General features: G+C 47.6%; 6 protein-coding genes across 12 annotated transcripts; 2 read left to right on the top strand and 4 right to left on the bottom strand.

The window, feature by feature from the left end:
- Nucleotides 1-26: 26 nt before the first annotated feature.
- On the top strand, nucleotides 27-5,425 carry LOC136188682 (uncharacterized). 4 transcript variants are annotated; one of them, XM_065976446.1, is made up of 12 exons: nucleotides 27-265; nucleotides 319-451; nucleotides 504-692; nucleotides 750-921; nucleotides 977-1,062; nucleotides 1,113-3,385; nucleotides 4,168-4,221; nucleotides 4,282-4,344; nucleotides 4,420-4,682; nucleotides 4,797-5,041; nucleotides 5,098-5,204; nucleotides 5,263-5,425. In XM_065976446.1, exons 1-6 carry the CDS (start codon nucleotides 27-29, stop codon nucleotides 2,427-2,429), a joined length of 2,136 nt encoding a protein of 711 aa, XP_065832518.1. In that variant the 3' UTR covers nucleotides 2,430-3,385; nucleotides 4,168-4,221; nucleotides 4,282-4,344; nucleotides 4,420-4,682; nucleotides 4,797-5,041; nucleotides 5,098-5,204; nucleotides 5,263-5,425. The 4 variants fall into 4 exon arrangements, with proteins under 4 accessions (XP_065832518.1, XP_065832519.1, XP_065832520.1 ...); XM_065976447.1 differs by having other exon boundaries at nucleotides 4,144-4,221; XM_065976448.1 differs by having other exon boundaries at nucleotides 1,113-4,221; nucleotides 4,822-5,041.
- On the bottom strand, nucleotides 2,558-3,449 carry LOC136188697 (synaptosomal-associated protein 23-like). Its single transcript, XM_065976466.1, has 2 exons — nucleotides 2,968-3,449; nucleotides 2,558-2,831 (listed from the first exon to the last, which is right to left on the bottom strand). Exons 1-2 carry the CDS (start codon nucleotides 3,426-3,428, stop codon nucleotides 2,666-2,668), a joined length of 627 nt encoding a protein of 208 aa, XP_065832538.1. The 5' UTR covers nucleotides 3,429-3,449; the 3' UTR covers nucleotides 2,558-2,665.
- LOC136188688 (protein adenylyltransferase SelO-like) lies at nucleotides 3,552-6,319 on the bottom strand. The gene is made up of 17 exons (XM_065976457.1): nucleotides 5,741-6,319; nucleotides 5,624-5,688; nucleotides 5,517-5,573; nucleotides 5,370-5,468; nucleotides 5,253-5,320; nucleotides 5,110-5,197; nucleotides 4,985-5,054; nucleotides 4,860-4,932; nucleotides 4,725-4,808; nucleotides 4,511-4,634; nucleotides 4,408-4,452; nucleotides 4,273-4,354; nucleotides 4,120-4,212; nucleotides 3,986-4,065; nucleotides 3,887-3,930; nucleotides 3,751-3,830; nucleotides 3,552-3,686 (listed from the first exon to the last, which is right to left on the bottom strand). Exons 1-17 carry the CDS (start codon nucleotides 6,206-6,208, stop codon nucleotides 3,564-3,566), a joined length of 1,743 nt encoding a protein of 580 aa, XP_065832529.1. The 5' UTR covers nucleotides 6,209-6,319; the 3' UTR covers nucleotides 3,552-3,563.
- A 2,417-nt stretch (nucleotides 6,320-8,736) lies between these two features.
- LOC136188678 (protein sel-1 homolog 1-like) lies at nucleotides 8,737-12,757 on the top strand. 4 transcript variants are annotated; one of them, XM_065976438.1, is made up of 24 exons: nucleotides 8,737-8,815; nucleotides 8,879-9,139; nucleotides 9,192-9,272; nucleotides 9,334-9,384; nucleotides 9,433-9,604; nucleotides 9,664-9,739; nucleotides 9,792-9,878; nucleotides 9,934-9,987; nucleotides 10,040-10,099; nucleotides 10,159-10,240; nucleotides 10,291-10,361; nucleotides 10,415-10,507; nucleotides 10,567-10,623; nucleotides 10,681-10,752; nucleotides 10,808-10,885; nucleotides 10,953-11,015; nucleotides 11,065-11,152; nucleotides 11,201-11,266; nucleotides 11,318-11,400; nucleotides 11,451-11,616; nucleotides 11,678-11,752; nucleotides 11,806-11,978; nucleotides 12,037-12,159; nucleotides 12,213-12,757. In XM_065976438.1, the coding sequence occupies exons 1-24, from the start codon at nucleotides 8,767-8,769 to the stop codon at nucleotides 12,492-12,494; spliced, it is 2,463 nt and encodes an 820-aa protein (XP_065832510.1). In that variant the 5' UTR covers nucleotides 8,737-8,766; the 3' UTR covers nucleotides 12,495-12,757. The 4 variants fall into 4 exon arrangements, with proteins under 4 accessions (XP_065832510.1, XP_065832511.1, XP_065832513.1 ...); XM_065976439.1 differs by having other exon boundaries at nucleotides 8,745-8,815; nucleotides 8,876-9,139; nucleotides 9,195-9,272; XM_065976441.1 differs by having other exon boundaries at nucleotides 8,745-8,815; nucleotides 8,876-9,139; nucleotides 10,427-10,507.
- Nucleotides 12,294-13,945, bottom strand: LOC136188690 (uncharacterized). The gene is made up of 6 exons (XM_065976459.1): nucleotides 13,748-13,945; nucleotides 13,535-13,689; nucleotides 12,983-13,476; nucleotides 12,770-12,928; nucleotides 12,648-12,717; nucleotides 12,294-12,592 (listed from the first exon to the last, which is right to left on the bottom strand). Exons 1-6 carry the CDS (start codon nucleotides 13,906-13,908, stop codon nucleotides 12,522-12,524), a joined length of 1,110 nt encoding a protein of 369 aa, XP_065832531.1. The 5' UTR covers nucleotides 13,909-13,945; the 3' UTR covers nucleotides 12,294-12,521.
- Nucleotides 13,876-15,367, bottom strand: LOC136188691 (2-Hydroxyacid oxidase 1-like). Its single transcript, XM_065976460.1, has 6 exons — nucleotides 15,203-15,367; nucleotides 14,995-15,146; nucleotides 14,437-14,927; nucleotides 14,223-14,381; nucleotides 14,089-14,158; nucleotides 13,876-14,033 (listed from the first exon to the last, which is right to left on the bottom strand). The coding sequence occupies exons 1-6, from the start codon at nucleotides 15,331-15,333 to the stop codon at nucleotides 13,960-13,962; spliced, it is 1,077 nt and encodes a 358-aa protein (XP_065832532.1). The 5' UTR covers nucleotides 15,334-15,367; the 3' UTR covers nucleotides 13,876-13,959.
- Nucleotides 15,368-15,379: the final 12 nt, after the last annotated feature.

The following is a 15,379-nucleotide window of genomic DNA, read 5'->3' as shown; positions in this document are numbered from 1 at the left end:
GCCCTTTGCACTGATCACGTGCTTTCATGAAAATGAGTCGCTTTGGGCCTTTTCTGCAAGTCTTGGCGCTTTTGCTTGGTTGCGCTGTGTCGTCAAACCCCGCAGTGGTCAGCGTTCATTGGGATACCGTTCTAATGACGAGCAAAACGACGCCCACTCTTCAAGTCGTCGTCAATCCCCTTCTCGAGCGAAAAAGCCCGGTTTCGAAGCAGATATTTGCTAGTCTGAAACAACTAGAAGCCGACTATGTTCGCTACGTTCCTTGGTACTACGGATCAGTTGTCCACTCTTATTATCATACGTTGTCCATTCAAAAAGGAAACCCTATCCCCGTTTGGTCGTCGCCGAGCTGGAGCCACCTTCCGGTCCGTGGCTGTGCACGCAACTTCAACTCGAAGAGTCTGATGGATGGAACGCATCATTGTCATGCACGCTTGGTGTTATAGACAAGGTAGGCGACAGAATATTAGAGAGCAGTATGTGAGTAGACATGTACTGGCTAGGTTCATTTCGCCAGCTATGGAACTCCGCAGGGCACGTGCGGTAATTTTACTATGGGAAAGTGCAATGCGGCCAATACGACCGCTTTTGTCGAAAAGATGTGCGTGGGAAAGAAATCGTGTATGTTTCCTGTCAATACAGAAACGTTTGGAGATCCGTGCGTCGGAACGACCAAAACGTTTGCTGTTCAAGTAAGTGAAGTTTATAAAGGGCATACTGTACGTACGAGAGAATCTTCTGTGGGTCAGGTGACTTGCAACATTTCTCAAAATCACACCTATTGGGATTTCTCAGTTATTGATCCGATGATGGAAGACTTCATGGAAGCCACTGCAAATCACTCGGTCATCATCAATTTTTCCACCATACCGGCTTGGATTTATAAAACTTCTAGTCGGGTTGTTTATCCAGATAATCCAGGTCACCAAGCACTCATTCACTTTTTATCAGTATTCGTTTACACAAAGTTAATTAGATCGCGAAGCGAGGCCTGCCTATACACAGGGAACGGATCTCGTGGATCCCACTGGAACACAGCTTGGAGACTACTACGGAAGGCTGGTACATTATGATTGTGTTCTTAGATAGCATCAGATAAGTCTTGTTGTCAGGTTTCCTGGTACACCAAAGGCGGATTCAAAGACGAGTACGGCACAGAACACCAATCAGGTCATGAGTATACTATTCCTTATTGGGAGTGTCTCAATGAAGTGGAATCAGAGCATCACAATACCCCCGAGTCGTATACGGCGCGTTACGACGAAATGGTGACCGGCATACGAAAGATGGCCGATCCCGATCACAAGATCACATTTGTCGGCCTTGCCCTGGCCGGTCGAAAACCGGACTTCATATCTTACTTTCTCAACAAATCAAATCATCAGCCAGGAATTCCGCTCGACTTCATCAGCTATCATTTCTATGCCCACTCTTCGAGTCGCACTGACCCAAATTCGTACGAGGGTTTCTTCACTGAAGCTGACGGATTTTTCACCCAAGTGGCCGGTATAGAAGAAATTCGTAAGTCTCTTTCACCTGAAACGCGTACGACAATTGATGAAATTGGCGTCATTCTACCGGATGACAACAGTCCTGATGCGCCCATGTTTCCACCTATATACTGGAACGCGGCCGGCTCGATGTACGCGTACATTTTCGGGAAATTGTCGCTTCAGGGAATCGACGTTCTCGGCGAGAGCCAACTGGTTGGCTACCCGGCTTTGCCAAAGCTCAATCTCGAGCCTCAGTATCCGAGTGTCGCCTTGCTCGATTGGACGACCGGGCGCGGCACGGCTCGCTACTGGGTACTACATATGCTAATTCACAATTTCCAAATGGGCGATAAACTTGTTGAAACGAACGTGTCCGCGTCTGCTGTGAATAGCAGCAATCCCTTCTGCGGATCAATACTTAATTTGCACACTCTTCAGTTGGAATGTACTACTCCCGGCGCCATCATTTCGAAAATTGACTTTGCTTCGTATGGAACTCCGTCTGGTTCGTGTTTGCATTACGACGTGGGCTCGTGCAATGCCGCTAACTCTACGACAATCGTCGAGAAGTACTGCGTTGGGAAGAGTTCATGCACTGTTCCAGCCACTACGCCTATATTTGGTGATCCCTGTTATCATACAGTGAAACACTTAGTCGTTCAAGCAGAATGTTCAAAAGGCGGCGGTAGGCAACCGAACGGCACAACTGACCTTTATGCTCAGGGATTTATCGATGCTAAAACCCAAGGAAAGAAGTTGCTACTAGTGAACAAGAGAAACGCTAATATGACAGTCACTGCACCCGGGGCCAAAGGCGGGTCTCTCGTATACGTTGACGAGACAACGACTGGGCAAACGGATGAGGTCAGTGAGACTGTTGACGCTGACGACATCAAAATGCTACCGTTTGCAACCGGAGTCCTTCACTATCCTTGAAAGAGAAGAGCGACTGTTTTGCTATGAGGTAATATTTTCTTTCTCGTTTTTTTTTTTGATGCGCCTTTTTATTGCAGTTGTCAAAATGTTTGCTGCCTATAACCGTCGAGTGTGCAGAAACGTTCAGCACAAGTAAGAAGAAGCTTCCAATAACGTGTACTCAAGTAACTCAACCATACAAAACCAAAGAAGACAGAATCCTCGTCACTCGTACATCTATCTTGGACAGGATACTACTACTTTCTCAGTTCGTTCCGAACGGCCTTATTGGCCCGAGAGGTGCGTTCATCAGTGAATTCCGTCTTAATTGTAATATCTTCAATCTGAGCATTCTGCCGACTCAGCTCCGTGCCCATATCCAGGGCAACATTCTTCATTTGCCCAACGATACCGGATATGGCACTAAAAGGAAAAGAAAATCGATTAAACAACCACGCCCCACCAGCAAATGACCCTAATCGAGTACTGTAGCCACGCCTTACCACACCCCAACTAGAAAACAACCACGCCCCCTCAAACCACGCGTCCGCCCACTTACTGCAAATTCTCGTCCATCTCATCTTCGCGATCGTCGTTGAGAACGTGCTGTACGAAAGGGCCCTCACCGCCGCCGGCCCGTCCGCCGCCGCCGCGCGCGCTCGTCATTCCGGCGGCCGTCGGTTCGGTCGTAACGACAATGCTCGAGTCGCCTTTCGCCTTCGACGGCTGCCCGATGACGATTCCCGACGTGCACGGGCACACGCACAAGCCGCAGCATTTCTGCATTTCGCGTATGTTGCGCTCGGCGTGCGTCAGGTCCTCGTTCACGTCGTCGAGTCGGCGATCGATTCGATTCAATTGTTCGCCCTGTTCGTCGAGAACGACCATCGTTTCGACGCCCGTCGTGAGCGCCTCTTCGGCGAGACGACGCGTTCGACGCGTGCTGTCCAACGACTCGTCGGTCAGCTGGTGAGCGCGTAAGTTCATGTCATTGTACTCGTCGGCCGCCGCGTCGACCATTTTCGTCGCTGTCTGACAACTAATCCGGGATTAGAGCAAGCCCGGATTAGGTTCGTTCAAAATCGACTAAAAACTCCTATACGTGTAGCGTCTCTCTAAAATTGACCAAAAAGTACACTACTGTTTCATCGTTTACTACGATGAGCAGCTGACTTTAAGTTTGGCTGCCCACGATGGCGGGCGGCGAGCATAGTCTCTCGCATCGGCGGCTTCCTGTCGTTCGAACGGTTTCTTTAGCACAGACAATAGAAAATCAATCTTTAGAGAAAAAAAAACATGTCCAGTTGACAGCCACAGTGTAGACTATGACAAAAACGCTAACCTCGGAGTAGTGTCCGTTGTTGGCTTGAGTTATAGCCCTATGAGCCATGTAGTTTCGCAATACGTATCTGGGGTTTACTTCTATCAAAAAAAAGTCTGTGATATTTTGGGGCAATTGTTTTCCTAGCGTCTCTTGCCTTGCATCCGCTTTTGTCGTGCTGTGTCAGAATAGGAGCCCCCTCTAAAAAAGAACAGACGGTTTCATACAGAGCTAAACATCGTAATAGCGCTCTTGCCTAAGTAATCTGGCTATGTAACTTTTGAGCCATTCTGACCAGTCACCGAGTTCCACTACTTTTGGTAAAGACCAAAAATCCTATGAGGTTTTTCTCGATTAGTCACAACTGCCTTGCAAGAGTACTGTACTTACCTCGGGAAAGTTTTCCTTTGCTAGATCCGTTAGTGCAATTTCGCTTAGCTCTCTAAATGTCATTGTGAAGTCAGCACCAACTGCATGCATCATCTACAAATGGTAAATTATAGAGATAAAGGCGAGCGCATTTATTGTATATTGTGCTCTTACTTCCAACAGTTTTTCGTGAAGCTGCTCGTCCTTTTCGTCGCTTCCTTCGAATCCCAACTTTTGATTCATAAGGTAGCGATATCTGTAATAATAGGCAACTTGGCTCATAAACATGTGTCCCGTCATTTCTCTTACTTGCGTTCATAGATTTGAAAATAGTTATTAAGAATCCGCTGAGACCTAAAACAAAAGATCCTCCTCCAACTTCTTCTACGACTTTTGGACGACCCATCATTACTTTTTGACGTCAGATATCAGGGAAGCCAAGGCTGCATGCAGTTGATTAAGATTAAACAATCCCACTTGCGGTTGATTTTCATAGCTGTATCTGCCTTCATCATCAGAAGTGTTGGGTACAAATCCTAGTAGGCAACGCAAAGCTTAAACAACTGCTCACAATAAAATGACAGGTAAGCCTTAATTAATTAAGGTAGATTGACAGTATGACAGACCTGGATCATATCTGTCCATAAATGCATAAGGGCCGTAATCAATTGTAATTGAAAGAATGTTGGTGTTGTCAGAGTTCCAAACGCCTAAAATCTTCAGGGTGACTCAGGAAAAGGGACTGACTCTATGCTCATTACCATGTGCAAATCCAACCGCCATCCATTTGGCAGTCACTTCTGCTACATTTTCTACCACTTTCTCAAAAAACGCCTAAATTTGTTTGGCTTATAGTCAAGTGATTGATTCGGTCACATTCACTGACCAAATACTTATCACTGCTATTCTGGGAAATAGCAGAAAAGTGGTGCTCAATAATGAAGTCAGCAAGAGATCTGCATGTACGGCATCGATAACGTTTAGCCATATATTTTCTAGAACGTTCCTTGCCTTATCAAGGCAAACTCTTCTTGTTCCGCCAAAATCTGGAATGAACCTATTCTGAACCAAGACTCCGCCAATCGGATGACCGTCGCAGCTGGAGAGTAAGGAACATTTTACATATACATGTACTGTAGCTGTTTTTATTTCACTTTTTTCTAGCTTGGGAGGGCTGTCATCAAGTTCAGCTCTTATCACTTCGTCATCACAAATGACCAAGCTATTCAATTGATAATGCCAGGTACACGTAACTTTAGCCTCTCCTTTACCTAGCTGCTCGACTTGTTGGGATTCCCAAATAATACATAGCTTCGCTGGCCAAAAATTCCCTAATAGATGACCTCAACACAGCACGTCCATCGCCTCTCCTTGATTGAATTGGAATGAAAAAAACCGTTAGCTAGAGTTGTTCCTACCTTGAATACGGCGTTGGGCCTGACCCTTTCAAGTTCAATTCCCAATGTTCCCCTTTTCTACGATCAAAGCAATAGCAGCAAATGATCGTCTAATGAAACAGGTAAACCTGTTTTGGTATTCTCCCAACAGCACAGCCCTACCATCACCTAACTGTCCTGCCCAATGTCCAAACTAAAATTGAGAATTTTTAATTTAATAATTAATTAACTCCTCCCAATTCCACCTGATGACCGCCGTATCGATGAGACAGTGGATTGGAACCCATTCGAATACGATTTCCCGAGGCAAAATTCAAAAAATCGTCATTCCAAACGCTCGACGAATCGATGTCGAGAACGGTCTCCAGGGCATCGTCGGAAACGGCGGCCAATCGGCACGTCGTTTCGAAAGGTGTCGGTCGAACGGGCGAGAAGACGACGTTTTGCACTCGACGAACGTAATTTTTTGTTTCGGCTTCGATGGGAAAGTAGACAGGGAGACGACCGGGAAGCGTGAAGTTCCACTCGTCGAATGGAAGCAAATCGGGCTGAACGGCGCCTGTCAGTTTGTCGTATAGATAGCGAAGGTCGTCGACGTCTTTCGAACACGACGACGACGTGCAAACTTGCTCAGACTCAGAGCGCAGCTGCGTCGCAAAGAGCAAAACAAGTCCGATTAGTAACATCGAAGTTCTCGGGGTCCGGGACATCATCGAAGCGCGTGCAGTAGCCTACACGTCAGCACGCGTTTCAGGTCTAACGGCAAGCCGCAGCGAAGTTCAAGTAGATATGACGGAGAAAAGCGAGTAAGTCACTTTGGGAACGAATCCGTCACGTGACGGTGGATGTTTGGCGAGGATCGCAGGGGCCCCAAACCGCAATCGCGGTCACACGCGGCATTTTAGTCGGCCGTGGCTTAACTTTACCTCTGTCTTTGTGTTGGGTTGATCGTTTTTTGCGTCTACTGGAGCAAAGTTACTTTAGACGAGCCCTAGCTAATTCGGACACGTGCTTGCCACATGCGCGTTTCTTGTCGAGTTTCCATGTTATAGACCCTTTGAAAGCGCTTTTATCGAGATAAAAGTTTAGGCGATGACATTAAACGCGCATTAGCTAGACAAGAAACTACAGTTGTAGGACAAATTGAATAAGATTTAGAATAAGCCAAAGCGCAAATTCATCTCTCATTTGTGTTTAATTAAGCACTCATACTGTAACCTTTTGTTTTGGTCCAACGCGTACCCATCTTCTGTATGATAGAGTGTGTACTGCATCATGCGCTTCTTCCATGGATGCGCCATTGTTAGCTAATGCTATGTTCTAGCACTCGTGCAAGTGGAAAGCGTGCAAGCGTCGGCGTGAGCAATCTCGATTGTTATTCTCGTCTGGTTGAAATAGAAAGGAGAGAGGGGGAGAGACGAATTTTTTGCATTACCGTGGAGGCGTCTGATCAGTCACAATGCACGTATGTTCAGGAAGGGCATGGACTTGACATAGCAACGAAATGGCTAGCACGTCTAGCTGAATATAAACCAGAATTTTATCAAAATAATGAACCTTTGTTTATTAACGGCATGGCGAAAACTGGTAAGCATTTGAAGATATTTAATGAGAAAATAATTACTGTTTCATTCAGGCAAAACTAGCTGGCTGCGCGAAGTTGTGCCTTCCCTTATTCGATCGAGCCCTTTCTTTGGCGAGGGCAGCGAAAAGCCGGCGTTGATTCTGTCACTTGATTTCAAAAAATGCCAGTCATCCTTCGATTTCTTCCGCGTGTTGCACGGCAGCTTTCTTGACGCAATTGAGCCGTATGTCAGGATTCCAAGTAGGCTGAAAGACATTCCCAGTGGAGACGCAGCGTTGCCTCTGCTGATAGCGAAGTTGCATTCAATACAAAGATACCTCTCACGGGAACTGTCTCGCCACGTCTTTCTTTTGATCGATGAAGTTGAGACGTGGTTTGTGACGGGAGATGGCCATGTTGATGACTCCTTGCCGTCCTTGGGCACATCCTTTCGGAATGGGTTCAAGTCTTTCGCGGCAAATACGCACGCTCCATTCGTCCACTGTATTATGACGGGATCTTGCATGGCCCAAGCGTGGATTAATATCGTCACATCGGCTCCCTGTGTGCACCTTTCAGCACAGGTAACAAAGTCACTGTTAATGACTATATTACTGTATGGGTTTTGTGTAGGTATCAGACGCAGCGTTCAGTGAAGCTATCGTAGCTGTGAAAGGAAGATACTCCGATGTAGATAATGATCTCCTGAAAATGATTGCTGTGCACGCTGACAAAAATCCAGCTCTCCTTGCCTTTCTCGTCGAGGAAAGTCGCCGTGTTGAAATCTGTTCCCGGGACTTGAGTAAGGTGTCAGAGTTCTGCACTGCGGTCATCGCGCAAAGAATGAGAGCGGAGTTTCGGAGAGAAATGAAATCATCTTTTGCAAGGATGCCGCCAGATGATCGCCGAAACCTCAGACGTCTATTCAATCGAAGAACGGGCATTACTCGTTTAGCATTGGAGGTTATCGGTAAAGGCTGGCGTCTTTATGTGGGTCCCTTCACTACTCCACTGTCACACGGCGACAGCTCTCGCTCCGGATACGTCTACGTAGATCCCGCTGAAGAATTGATCTACTTAGAGTCACTACCGTTCGAAGCCTTTGTTACATCCATTATAACCCCCGTTGGCAGCCTTCAAAATTATACCCTAACAGGGTTTGCTCATCGTTTTTGTAACGTCCTGTTCAATCGCATTGTGGAGCGTTTTGGAGAGACCTGTGCCAAAAAACCCCTTCACTCTCGTGATGTTTTACCTCGTATTCAATGGTTCTGTGGCTCTTTGCCACAAAGAATGATGACTGTAAGCGGTTTCGTGGAATCTTCCTTTGTGCGAGAATTTATGAAGAATCCTATCCTAAGTGCTGATCGCAAAGTGGAACTTACGTCCAGTTCATCGATTGAGGCAGCTGCATTTGAAACATTCAAATGTTTGCATGTTATTGTTTCTCGCACAGAAGTGGATTTTCAGCCTGTCTTTCCTGTTGATGTGCACGAAACTGTTTATGTTTTGTCGTGAGTCTTGTTTTGTCTTGTTTGTTTGCGTGTTTACTGGAAGTAGTGCATAGGAAAAGTTTACGCCTTACTGTAGTATGTGAATTCTCTTGCAAGCTGCTAAATTTGTTTGGTCAGTAAATAAGCGGACATTCTTAGGGGGTCCGGGATATCGAAGCGCTTTGCCACGTCACACTGTTTCGCATGTCTTGAGATGGCTCTATTCCTGCTCCTTTTTGGCGTGTGCGTTGCGCTATGCGACGGTGAGACCTCTTTCGAGAACATTCGCGCGAATCAACGAAAGCATTCGACTCGTTTTACAGTAGAAACGACAGCGAAGAACGACGATAGTAAACAGAACGCTTATCGGCACGTAGAAGAAAGCCTAGAAGATATAGAAAAGGAAATAGGTCAACTCGAGGGAGAATCGGAAGGAGACGAGGAGGAAATCATCGATCAAGAAGAAGAAGAAGAAGAAGAAGATGAAGAAGAAGATGCAACAAGCGAAAACTTCGAGGACAACAACGAGGAAGAGAAAGGCGACTTGGACGAGGCGTCTACATCAGAAGATGTGTCGTCGCAATCAAGTAAAAGATTCTTGTCGGGCCAGTTGCTCCTTTCATCGACGTTTATGTGCAGCAGCGTCCTCATCTGAAAAAGAGGGAAATGATGAGACGACTTCTACAACATCAGATACGTTTCGATCCGAGTCTTTTCAAGGTGAACCGCTCTAGGTTGCGCTGCTAGACTCCCTCTTCATTTGTTTCATATGTTCGTGCAGCGACAGCATCTCCTGCGACGAATGTGGAAAAGCCACAATCTGAAAGCGAGGGTGTGATGCTTTCAATTCATTCATAATGATTTCTATTGTTTTTTCTAGTTCCTGCAGCAACGTCATCGTCAATGCCTGTGGAAGGTGATAACAACAAAGAAGAAGGAGAGGAGGAAGATTTGGTACCTCGACGGCACTGGACGGACGAAGAACTCGAAGAGGGGCAAAAATTGTGCGCCGAAGCCTTAGAACTCTTTGACGCCAAAGTCCAATCAAGAAAGTAATCACCTAAATTCTCAGCAGCAATTTTTTTCACAATTAAGTTGCGCTTTTTCAAAGGACTTTTGATCTGTTTAAAAGAGCCGCTAAGCTGGGAAACGCCACGGCACGAGGCAAAATGGCCTTTGCCCATTTGGTAATCGTTTTCGCAGTCGGTTGGGAACACTGCATTTACATCGGCTTTTTAGTTTGGCGATCACGTGAAACGCAACTTCACCGCGGCCTTACAGATATTTGAAGAGTTGGCGAGGGAAGGCGAACCTGTCGGACAAATGGTAAACGAAAGCATTTTATATTAACGTGAGTTCATCTGTCTTTTGCTATCTCTAGGGGCTGGGATTTATGCACGCAGCCGGAATTGGAGTGAACTCAAGTCAATCCAAGGTTTTCGAATAAATTTTCAATCTGATTTCTATTTTTCTCGTTTGTTACCTAGTCTTTAGTCTATTACACTTTCAGCGCGCTTGGAGGAGATACTTTTAGTCAAATGATTATGGTGTGCAAAACTCTTACTCTTTTTTCAATTTGGAAACCGAGAACGTCTCTTTTCTTTAGGGTTATCGCTACTGGTCTGGCATAACACTTGTTCAGGGATGCGAATCGTCGCTTCTCTACTTTCGCAAAGTCGCGCAATCAGGTTCAAATAAGTCAGGCTGGGGGGAGGAAGGCTCTTATGATCAGTTGTAGTGGCTAAAAAATTAAAGGTGCACGGGGGTCCTGTAATTCGGCGTCATCGACTGTCAGATGAGTCTGATTCGGTGAGACTTGAGCATTATTCACGTTCACCTCCTTCGGCACTAAATAACACTAGCCTCTTGCTAAGCTTACTGAAGAAAAGCAGTTCGACGAAGACCTTTTGCAGTACCACGCATTTCTAGCCGGCAAGGGAGATACTCAGGCAGCAGTAGGAAACCAAATGGCTATAGTTTACTCGGGCTGTTCGTAAGAAAAGTCTGTATTTAGCTTATCCTGGGACAGCTGTATTATGAAGGCTCGCACGGCGTGGAGCAGAATTTTGAAGTATTTTTTCAACGAATGAAAACGAGCACTCAACGGTTCAACTTTTGTATTCTGTAGCTATCCTATCATTATTTCAAGTTGGTTGCTAAGGAGGCACAAAACGCATTGGCCTACGCGTTCTTGGGAAAGGTGACCAAACGTCGCTTTCTTTGTTTCAGTAAATCAATCATTGACTTGCCTTTAGCTTCATTCTGAAGGAGCTCCTAATGTAGAACAGAACGACGAGAAAGCCTTTCAGTACTTCAGAAGGGCTGCAACTGAGGTAGAGTCACACGCAGATAAGGAGGTTGCAACGATAATTCATCATCGTCATTATTCTCCTTTGGCAGGGGAACGTCGTTGGTCTTTGTGGCTTGGGTCAAATGTATTTGCAAGGCAGAGGCGTTCAACAAGTAAGTGCCCACGTTTGACGTTTTGAAGATCTGTACGAAGAGGCGTTAGGATGTTCGTTTGGCTGTGGAGTATCTGGCGAAATCGGCTGAACAGGGATGGCCAGAAGCTCAAGTCCAACTTGGCATACTCTTCTACAGTAAGTTGGGTCAAAACGAGACAAACGTTTTTGACCGTGATCTGTCAGGTGGACAAGGGGTGTCTAAAGACTATCGAAGAGCTCTAAAACATTTTAATCTGGCGTCGCAAAGCGGTTAGTATCCTCGGCTGTCTCGTAAACGATAAGGAAATCTTTTCTATTTAGGAAACCTCGTAGCGTTTTACAATCTCGCTCAAATGCACGCTGAAGGGGCGGGCACAGTGCGAGCGTGCAGCATTGCCGTTGAGGTAGGGAGAGGCACGTCCTTGAAGACTTTCTCTAGTACAGCTTTGGTTAGTTGTACAAGAACGTAGCGGAGCGTGGTCCGTGGTCGAGAATGCTCATGGAAGCGCACGATCACTATAAAATGGGCAACACTGATACGGCTCTGCTAATGTATTTGCTGTTGGGCGAGCTAGGCTACGAGGTGGCGCAGAGTAATGCCGCGTACATTCTTGACAAAGGTGGGCGAGGAATGAAAGAACGCTAGGTAGAAAGTAATACCGCCTCTGCTTTATGACATAGACGGGTCTGAAGTTGTTGCCAAAGAGGAGGTCTATAGTCGAGCTCTTCTGCACTGGAATAGAGCTGCTTCTCAAGGTCAGCGATTTGCGTGATCACGACTTGAGTGGGGGAAAATATTCTATTCGTAGGCTATTCAATTGCTAGATTGAAGATAGGTGATTATCACTACTATGGTCACGGTACAAAGCAGGACTATGAAGCGGCTGCTTTGCACTATCGACTGGCGAGCGATCAACTGCACAACGCTCAGGCTATGTTCAATCTCGCCTACATGCACGAGCACGGATTGGGATTGAAACAGGTGAGAGAAGAGTAAAAAAGAAACGAGGCGACGTAGTGTACGCTTTTCTGGCTCCAAGGACTTCCATCTAGCAAAGAGATACTATGACATGGCGGCAAGTTCCAGCTGGGAAGCCGTCACTCCGACTTCTTTGGCACTGGCTGGTCTGAACGTGAAATACTTCTTTTATCACTGGACGGACGTAAGCGAGAGGGGAAAGCGATTAGGGATCAAAATAATTTGTTTTCTATCTAGTATCTTCAATTTGCCAAGACGGCCGGAATCGACGGATTTCTTGGCCAAGACTGGGACCTTTATGCGATGGCTATCTTGGGCACCTTGCTCGGTTTGGTCCTCCTCATTCGACAAGCCCAGCAGCAACAGCAAGAAGAGCGTGAACGGCAACGACGAATTCAACGCGCCGAGGAAGAGAGACGGCAAAGAGAGGAAGAAAGACGGCAGCAAGAGAGAGAAGAAGAGGAACAACAGCAGGACTCGCTTGATGCCGGCGGTCAGGGGAACGACGAGGTACAATGAATATTTTGTCTTTGTACAGACACAAGATTAAAGTTTGGGTCGGTAGTCGTTCTCGTGGGCGACCAACGATGGCTTGATATCGGCTATTGTTGAGCATCCTTACGAGAAAATGAACAGTTATTAGAAAAAACGATATCTACATCTGAAACGAACCGGCTAAAGCCATTGTTGTTTCAAATTCGTTCCGTAGAATTTGGAGCACTTGGCTTGCACCGTTTTTACCCTGCAAAGAACTAGGATAGTACTATTGTCACGGCGATTCAGCAGGCTCTCACGCTGTGTGCCAGACCCCACAGCACCGGTCGACCGACGAAAACGGCTCTGGCACCGAGAGCAATTGCTTTGAATACGTCCGTTCCGTATCGTACGCCACCGTCAAGATACACCTCGGCTTTTCCATTTACGGCTCGAACTACCTCGGGAAGAATATCAATCTGCAGAGACAAATTGATTTTCATATTTCTGACCGACACTCTGCGCACGTGTACCGTTGCTGGGACTCCATCCAATTGCCGACCGCCGTGATTGGAAATCCATACGCCGGCGATGCCGCGTTTCACCGCCTCCCTAGCGTCTTCGGCCGTATGAATACCCTTGACGACGACCGGAAGTGTCGTCACAGATCGCAGCCAATCGATGTCGTCCCACGTCAGCGCCGCGTCAATCATACCGCGCAGACGCCAAAACATTTCCTCGTGTCGTGCCGCGCCTTCGTCGAATACGTTCGGCATGTGCAAGTGAGGGGGAAGAGTACTGAGAGGCGTACGTCGCTTCCCGATCACCGGATGATCGACGGTGACGGCCAACGCCTTATAGCCGACCGCCTCGGCTCGGCGAACGAGTCGAACGATCGCAGATCGATCGCGAAAGATGTAGAGCTGAAGCCAGCGCAATCCTTCCCTTCCTCCGGCTCGCGCGACGTCTTCGACGCTTTTAGTGGCCACGTGGCTCAGCGCCAAGCACGTTCCGAGCTCGGCGGCGGCTGCGCCCCAGAAAAAGAATCGAGTCGAGCGGGGGCGCGGTTCGTCGTGTCACCGTACCTTGCGCCGTCGCCAATTCGCCGTCCGGATGGGCGAGACAGTGGCTCGCCGTCGGTGCGACGCACACGGGAAACGCGATCTGTTCGCCTTGGATCGTCGTGTGCGTATCGACTTTCGACACGTCGCGATGCAGAACTCGAGGGCGGAGTCGAAGTCTGGAGGAAGACTCGACGTTCTAACAAGTCAGAAAGGAATCGCGCTGGTTTCGTGCACCTCTCGAATGCACGCCGATTCCATTTGACCGTTTTGCCACCGATTGCGCCTTCGGAGAAGAAACGCCAGTAGAGACTCGGTAGGCGTTCTTTCGCCTGCTCTTCGTAGTCGGCAACGCTGACCAGAGCCATCGGAAATATCAATCTTCTTCGTGACGTCATCGAACATTATAATAGGTAATGTGCTAAAAACAATCGTACTAAAAAATTATCTTATAGATGTGCTTGACGAAAGTGGCGTTCATGAACCACCAGAGACTTTTCAATGTCGGAAATGCGCGAACAACCTTTAGAACAGAAGAGCATAACAAACCAAAGTGTTGTGATGGCGACGATCTTTACCAGCTAAAGCCATTGCCGATCTGAATTCGTTTCTCAGTATTTCCAATACGTTCCTGACGCCTTCTTCTCCCTAAATCCCAAGATATTCAATTTTCACTTTTAGATAGAAGGAAGAGAGACAAGAGCGTACGTACACTGTGAGCCAATCCCCAGAGAACAGGCCTTCCGAGAAAGACCGCTCGAGCGCCCAGCGCCAGCGCTTTCAACACGTCCGTTCCATATCGAATACCGCCGTCAACGAAAACCTCGACCTTTCCATCAACAGCAGCAACCACTTCAGGCAACACTTCAATCTAAAGAAAACAAAAGGTATGGATGGTGGGACCCCAAAAAGAAGAGGTTTTTTACAGTGGCAGGAACGCCGTCTAATTGCCTGGCTCCGTGATTTGAAACCCAAACGGCGGCAACACCGTGACGCACTGCTTCCCTTGCATCTTCTGCCGTGTAGATGCCTTTGACGATGACAGGCAAGCGAGTGACAGATCGGAGCCAATCGATATCCTTCCAAGTCAACGAACCATCGACCAAGCTGATCTGACGGCGCATCTGCTCAGTGGAAGAGACGTCGTCGCCGTAGGGAAAATTTCCCAATCCCATTCCAGGCGGAAGAAAGTTGTCCATGCCGCCGCGCTTTCCGATCACCGGTTGATCGACGGTGACGGCGAGCGCCCGAAATCCGGCCGCCTCGGCTCGACGAACCATGCGTCGCGTCAGTTCGCGATCGCTGAGAATGTAGAGCTGGAGCCAGCGAAGTCCGTCGGGGGCGGCGGCGGCGACGTCTTCCATGCTCGCATTTGAGCAGAGACTCAACGTCATGCACGTCTTGAGACTGCATGCAGCTGGGCCCCCACGAGAAATCAAAGAGAAATCAAGATGTGCTGATGAGTGATTTTGGGAGCAACCGACCTTTTGCCGTCGCCACCTCGCGATCGGGATGGGCGAGACCGTGGTAGGCGGTCGGCGACACGCCGATTGGAAATGCCATCCTTTGGCCTAGAACTGTTACTTCTGTGTCGACGTGAGACACGTCGCGGAGGACACGAGGTCGAAGACGCAGTCTAGAAGAGATGGGTTCATTGGTGCAGGTGCCTTGACACATCTCTCAGGTTAGAACCTCTCGTATGCTGCGCAATTTTCTCGTAGGGTTTGCTTTGGCCGTGCTCCAGCCGAGTAGAAATCCCACGTCTTTTTGGAAAGATGAAGTTTGGCGTGCGCTTCGTAATCTGTTGCGCAAACGAGAGCCATTTGACGACGCTGTGAGGAAGCTCCTGTTGATATCTACCAATTCGCT

Source organism: Oscarella lobularis, chromosome 7 (assembly GCF_947507565.1).
Source record: "Oscarella lobularis chromosome 7, ooOscLobu1.1, whole genome shotgun sequence".
Taxonomy (NCBI): Eukaryota; Metazoa; Porifera; class Homoscleromorpha; order Homosclerophorida; family Oscarellidae; genus Oscarella; species Oscarella lobularis.
Note: the sequence above shows the minus strand (reverse complement) of the source record. Positions and strands in the feature narration are given on the sequence as shown.

What these genes read in the sequence shown, in the direction of transcription:
- LOC136188682 (XM_065976446.1), top strand. Translation starts at nt 27, where the DNA reads ATGAAAATGAGTCGCTTTGGGCCTTTTCTGCAAGTCTTGGCGCTTTTG. An exon ending in CCAAAACGTTTGCTGTTCAA is followed by an intron (nt 693 to 749) that starts GTAAGTGAAGTT and finishes TCTGTGGGTCAG; the next exon opens with GTGACTTGCAACATTTCTCA. An exon ending in TGTTTATCCAGATAATCCAG is followed by an intron (nt 922 to 976) that starts GTCACCAAGCAC and finishes AAAGTTAATTAG; the next exon opens with ATCGCGAAGCGAGGCCTGCC.
- LOC136188697 (XM_065976466.1), bottom strand. Translation starts at nt 3,428, where the DNA reads ATGGTCGACGCGGCGGCCGACGAGTACAATGACATGAACTTACGCGCT. An exon ending in GAGATGGACGAGAATTTGCA is followed by an intron (nt 2,832 to 2,967) that starts GTAAGTGGGCGG and finishes TTTTCCTTTTAG; the next exon opens with TGCCATATCCGGTATCGTTG.
- LOC136188688 (XM_065976457.1), bottom strand. Translation starts at nt 6,208, where the DNA reads ATGATGTCCCGGACCCCGAGAACTTCGATGTTACTAATCGGACTTGTT. An exon ending in TATGGACAGATATGATCCAG is followed by an intron (nt 4,635 to 4,724) that starts GTCTGTCATACT and finishes GTTGCCTACTAG; the next exon opens with GATTTGTACCCAACACTTCT. An exon ending in TTTCAAATCTATGAACGCAA is followed by an intron (nt 4,355 to 4,407) that starts GTAAGAGAAATG and finishes CTATTATTACAG; the next exon opens with ATATCGCTACCTTATGAATC.
- LOC136188678 (XM_065976437.1), top strand. Translation starts at nt 8,767, where the DNA reads ATGGCTCTATTCCTGCTCCTTTTTGGCGTGTGCGTTGCGCTATGCGAC. An exon ending in TGTCAGATGAGTCTGATTCG is followed by an intron (nt 10,362 to 10,414) that starts GTGAGACTTGAG and finishes AAATAACACTAG; the next exon opens with CCTCTTGCTAAGCTTACTGA. An exon ending in TCAGAAGGGCTGCAACTGAG is followed by an intron (nt 10,886 to 10,952) that starts GTAGAGTCACAC and finishes CTCCTTTGGCAG; the next exon opens with GGGAACGTCGTTGGTCTTTG.
- LOC136188690 (XM_065976459.1), bottom strand. Translation starts at nt 13,908, where the DNA reads ATGACGTCACGAAGAAGATTGATATTTCCGATGGCTCTGGTCAGCGTT. An exon ending in CGAATTGGCGACGGCGCAAG is followed by an intron (nt 13,477 to 13,534) that starts GTACGGTGACAC and finishes TCTGGGGCGCAG; the next exon opens with CCGCCGCCGAGCTCGGAACG. An exon ending in TGTGGGGTCTGGCACACAGC is followed by an intron (nt 12,718 to 12,769) that starts GTGAGAGCCTGC and finishes AGTTCTTTGCAG; the next exon opens with GGTAAAAACGGTGCAAGCCA.
- LOC136188691 (XM_065976460.1), bottom strand. Translation starts at nt 15,333, where the DNA reads ATGGCTCTCGTTTGCGCAACAGATTACGAAGCGCACGCCAAACTTCAT. An exon ending in TAGACGGCGTTCCTGCCACT is followed by an intron (nt 14,382 to 14,436) that starts GTAAAAAACCTC and finishes TGTTTTCTTTAG; the next exon opens with ATTGAAGTGTTGCCTGAAGT. An exon ending in TCTGGGGATTGGCTCACAGT is followed by an intron (nt 14,159 to 14,222) that starts GTACGTACGCTC and finishes CTTGGGATTTAG; the next exon opens with GGAGAAGAAGGCGTCAGGAA.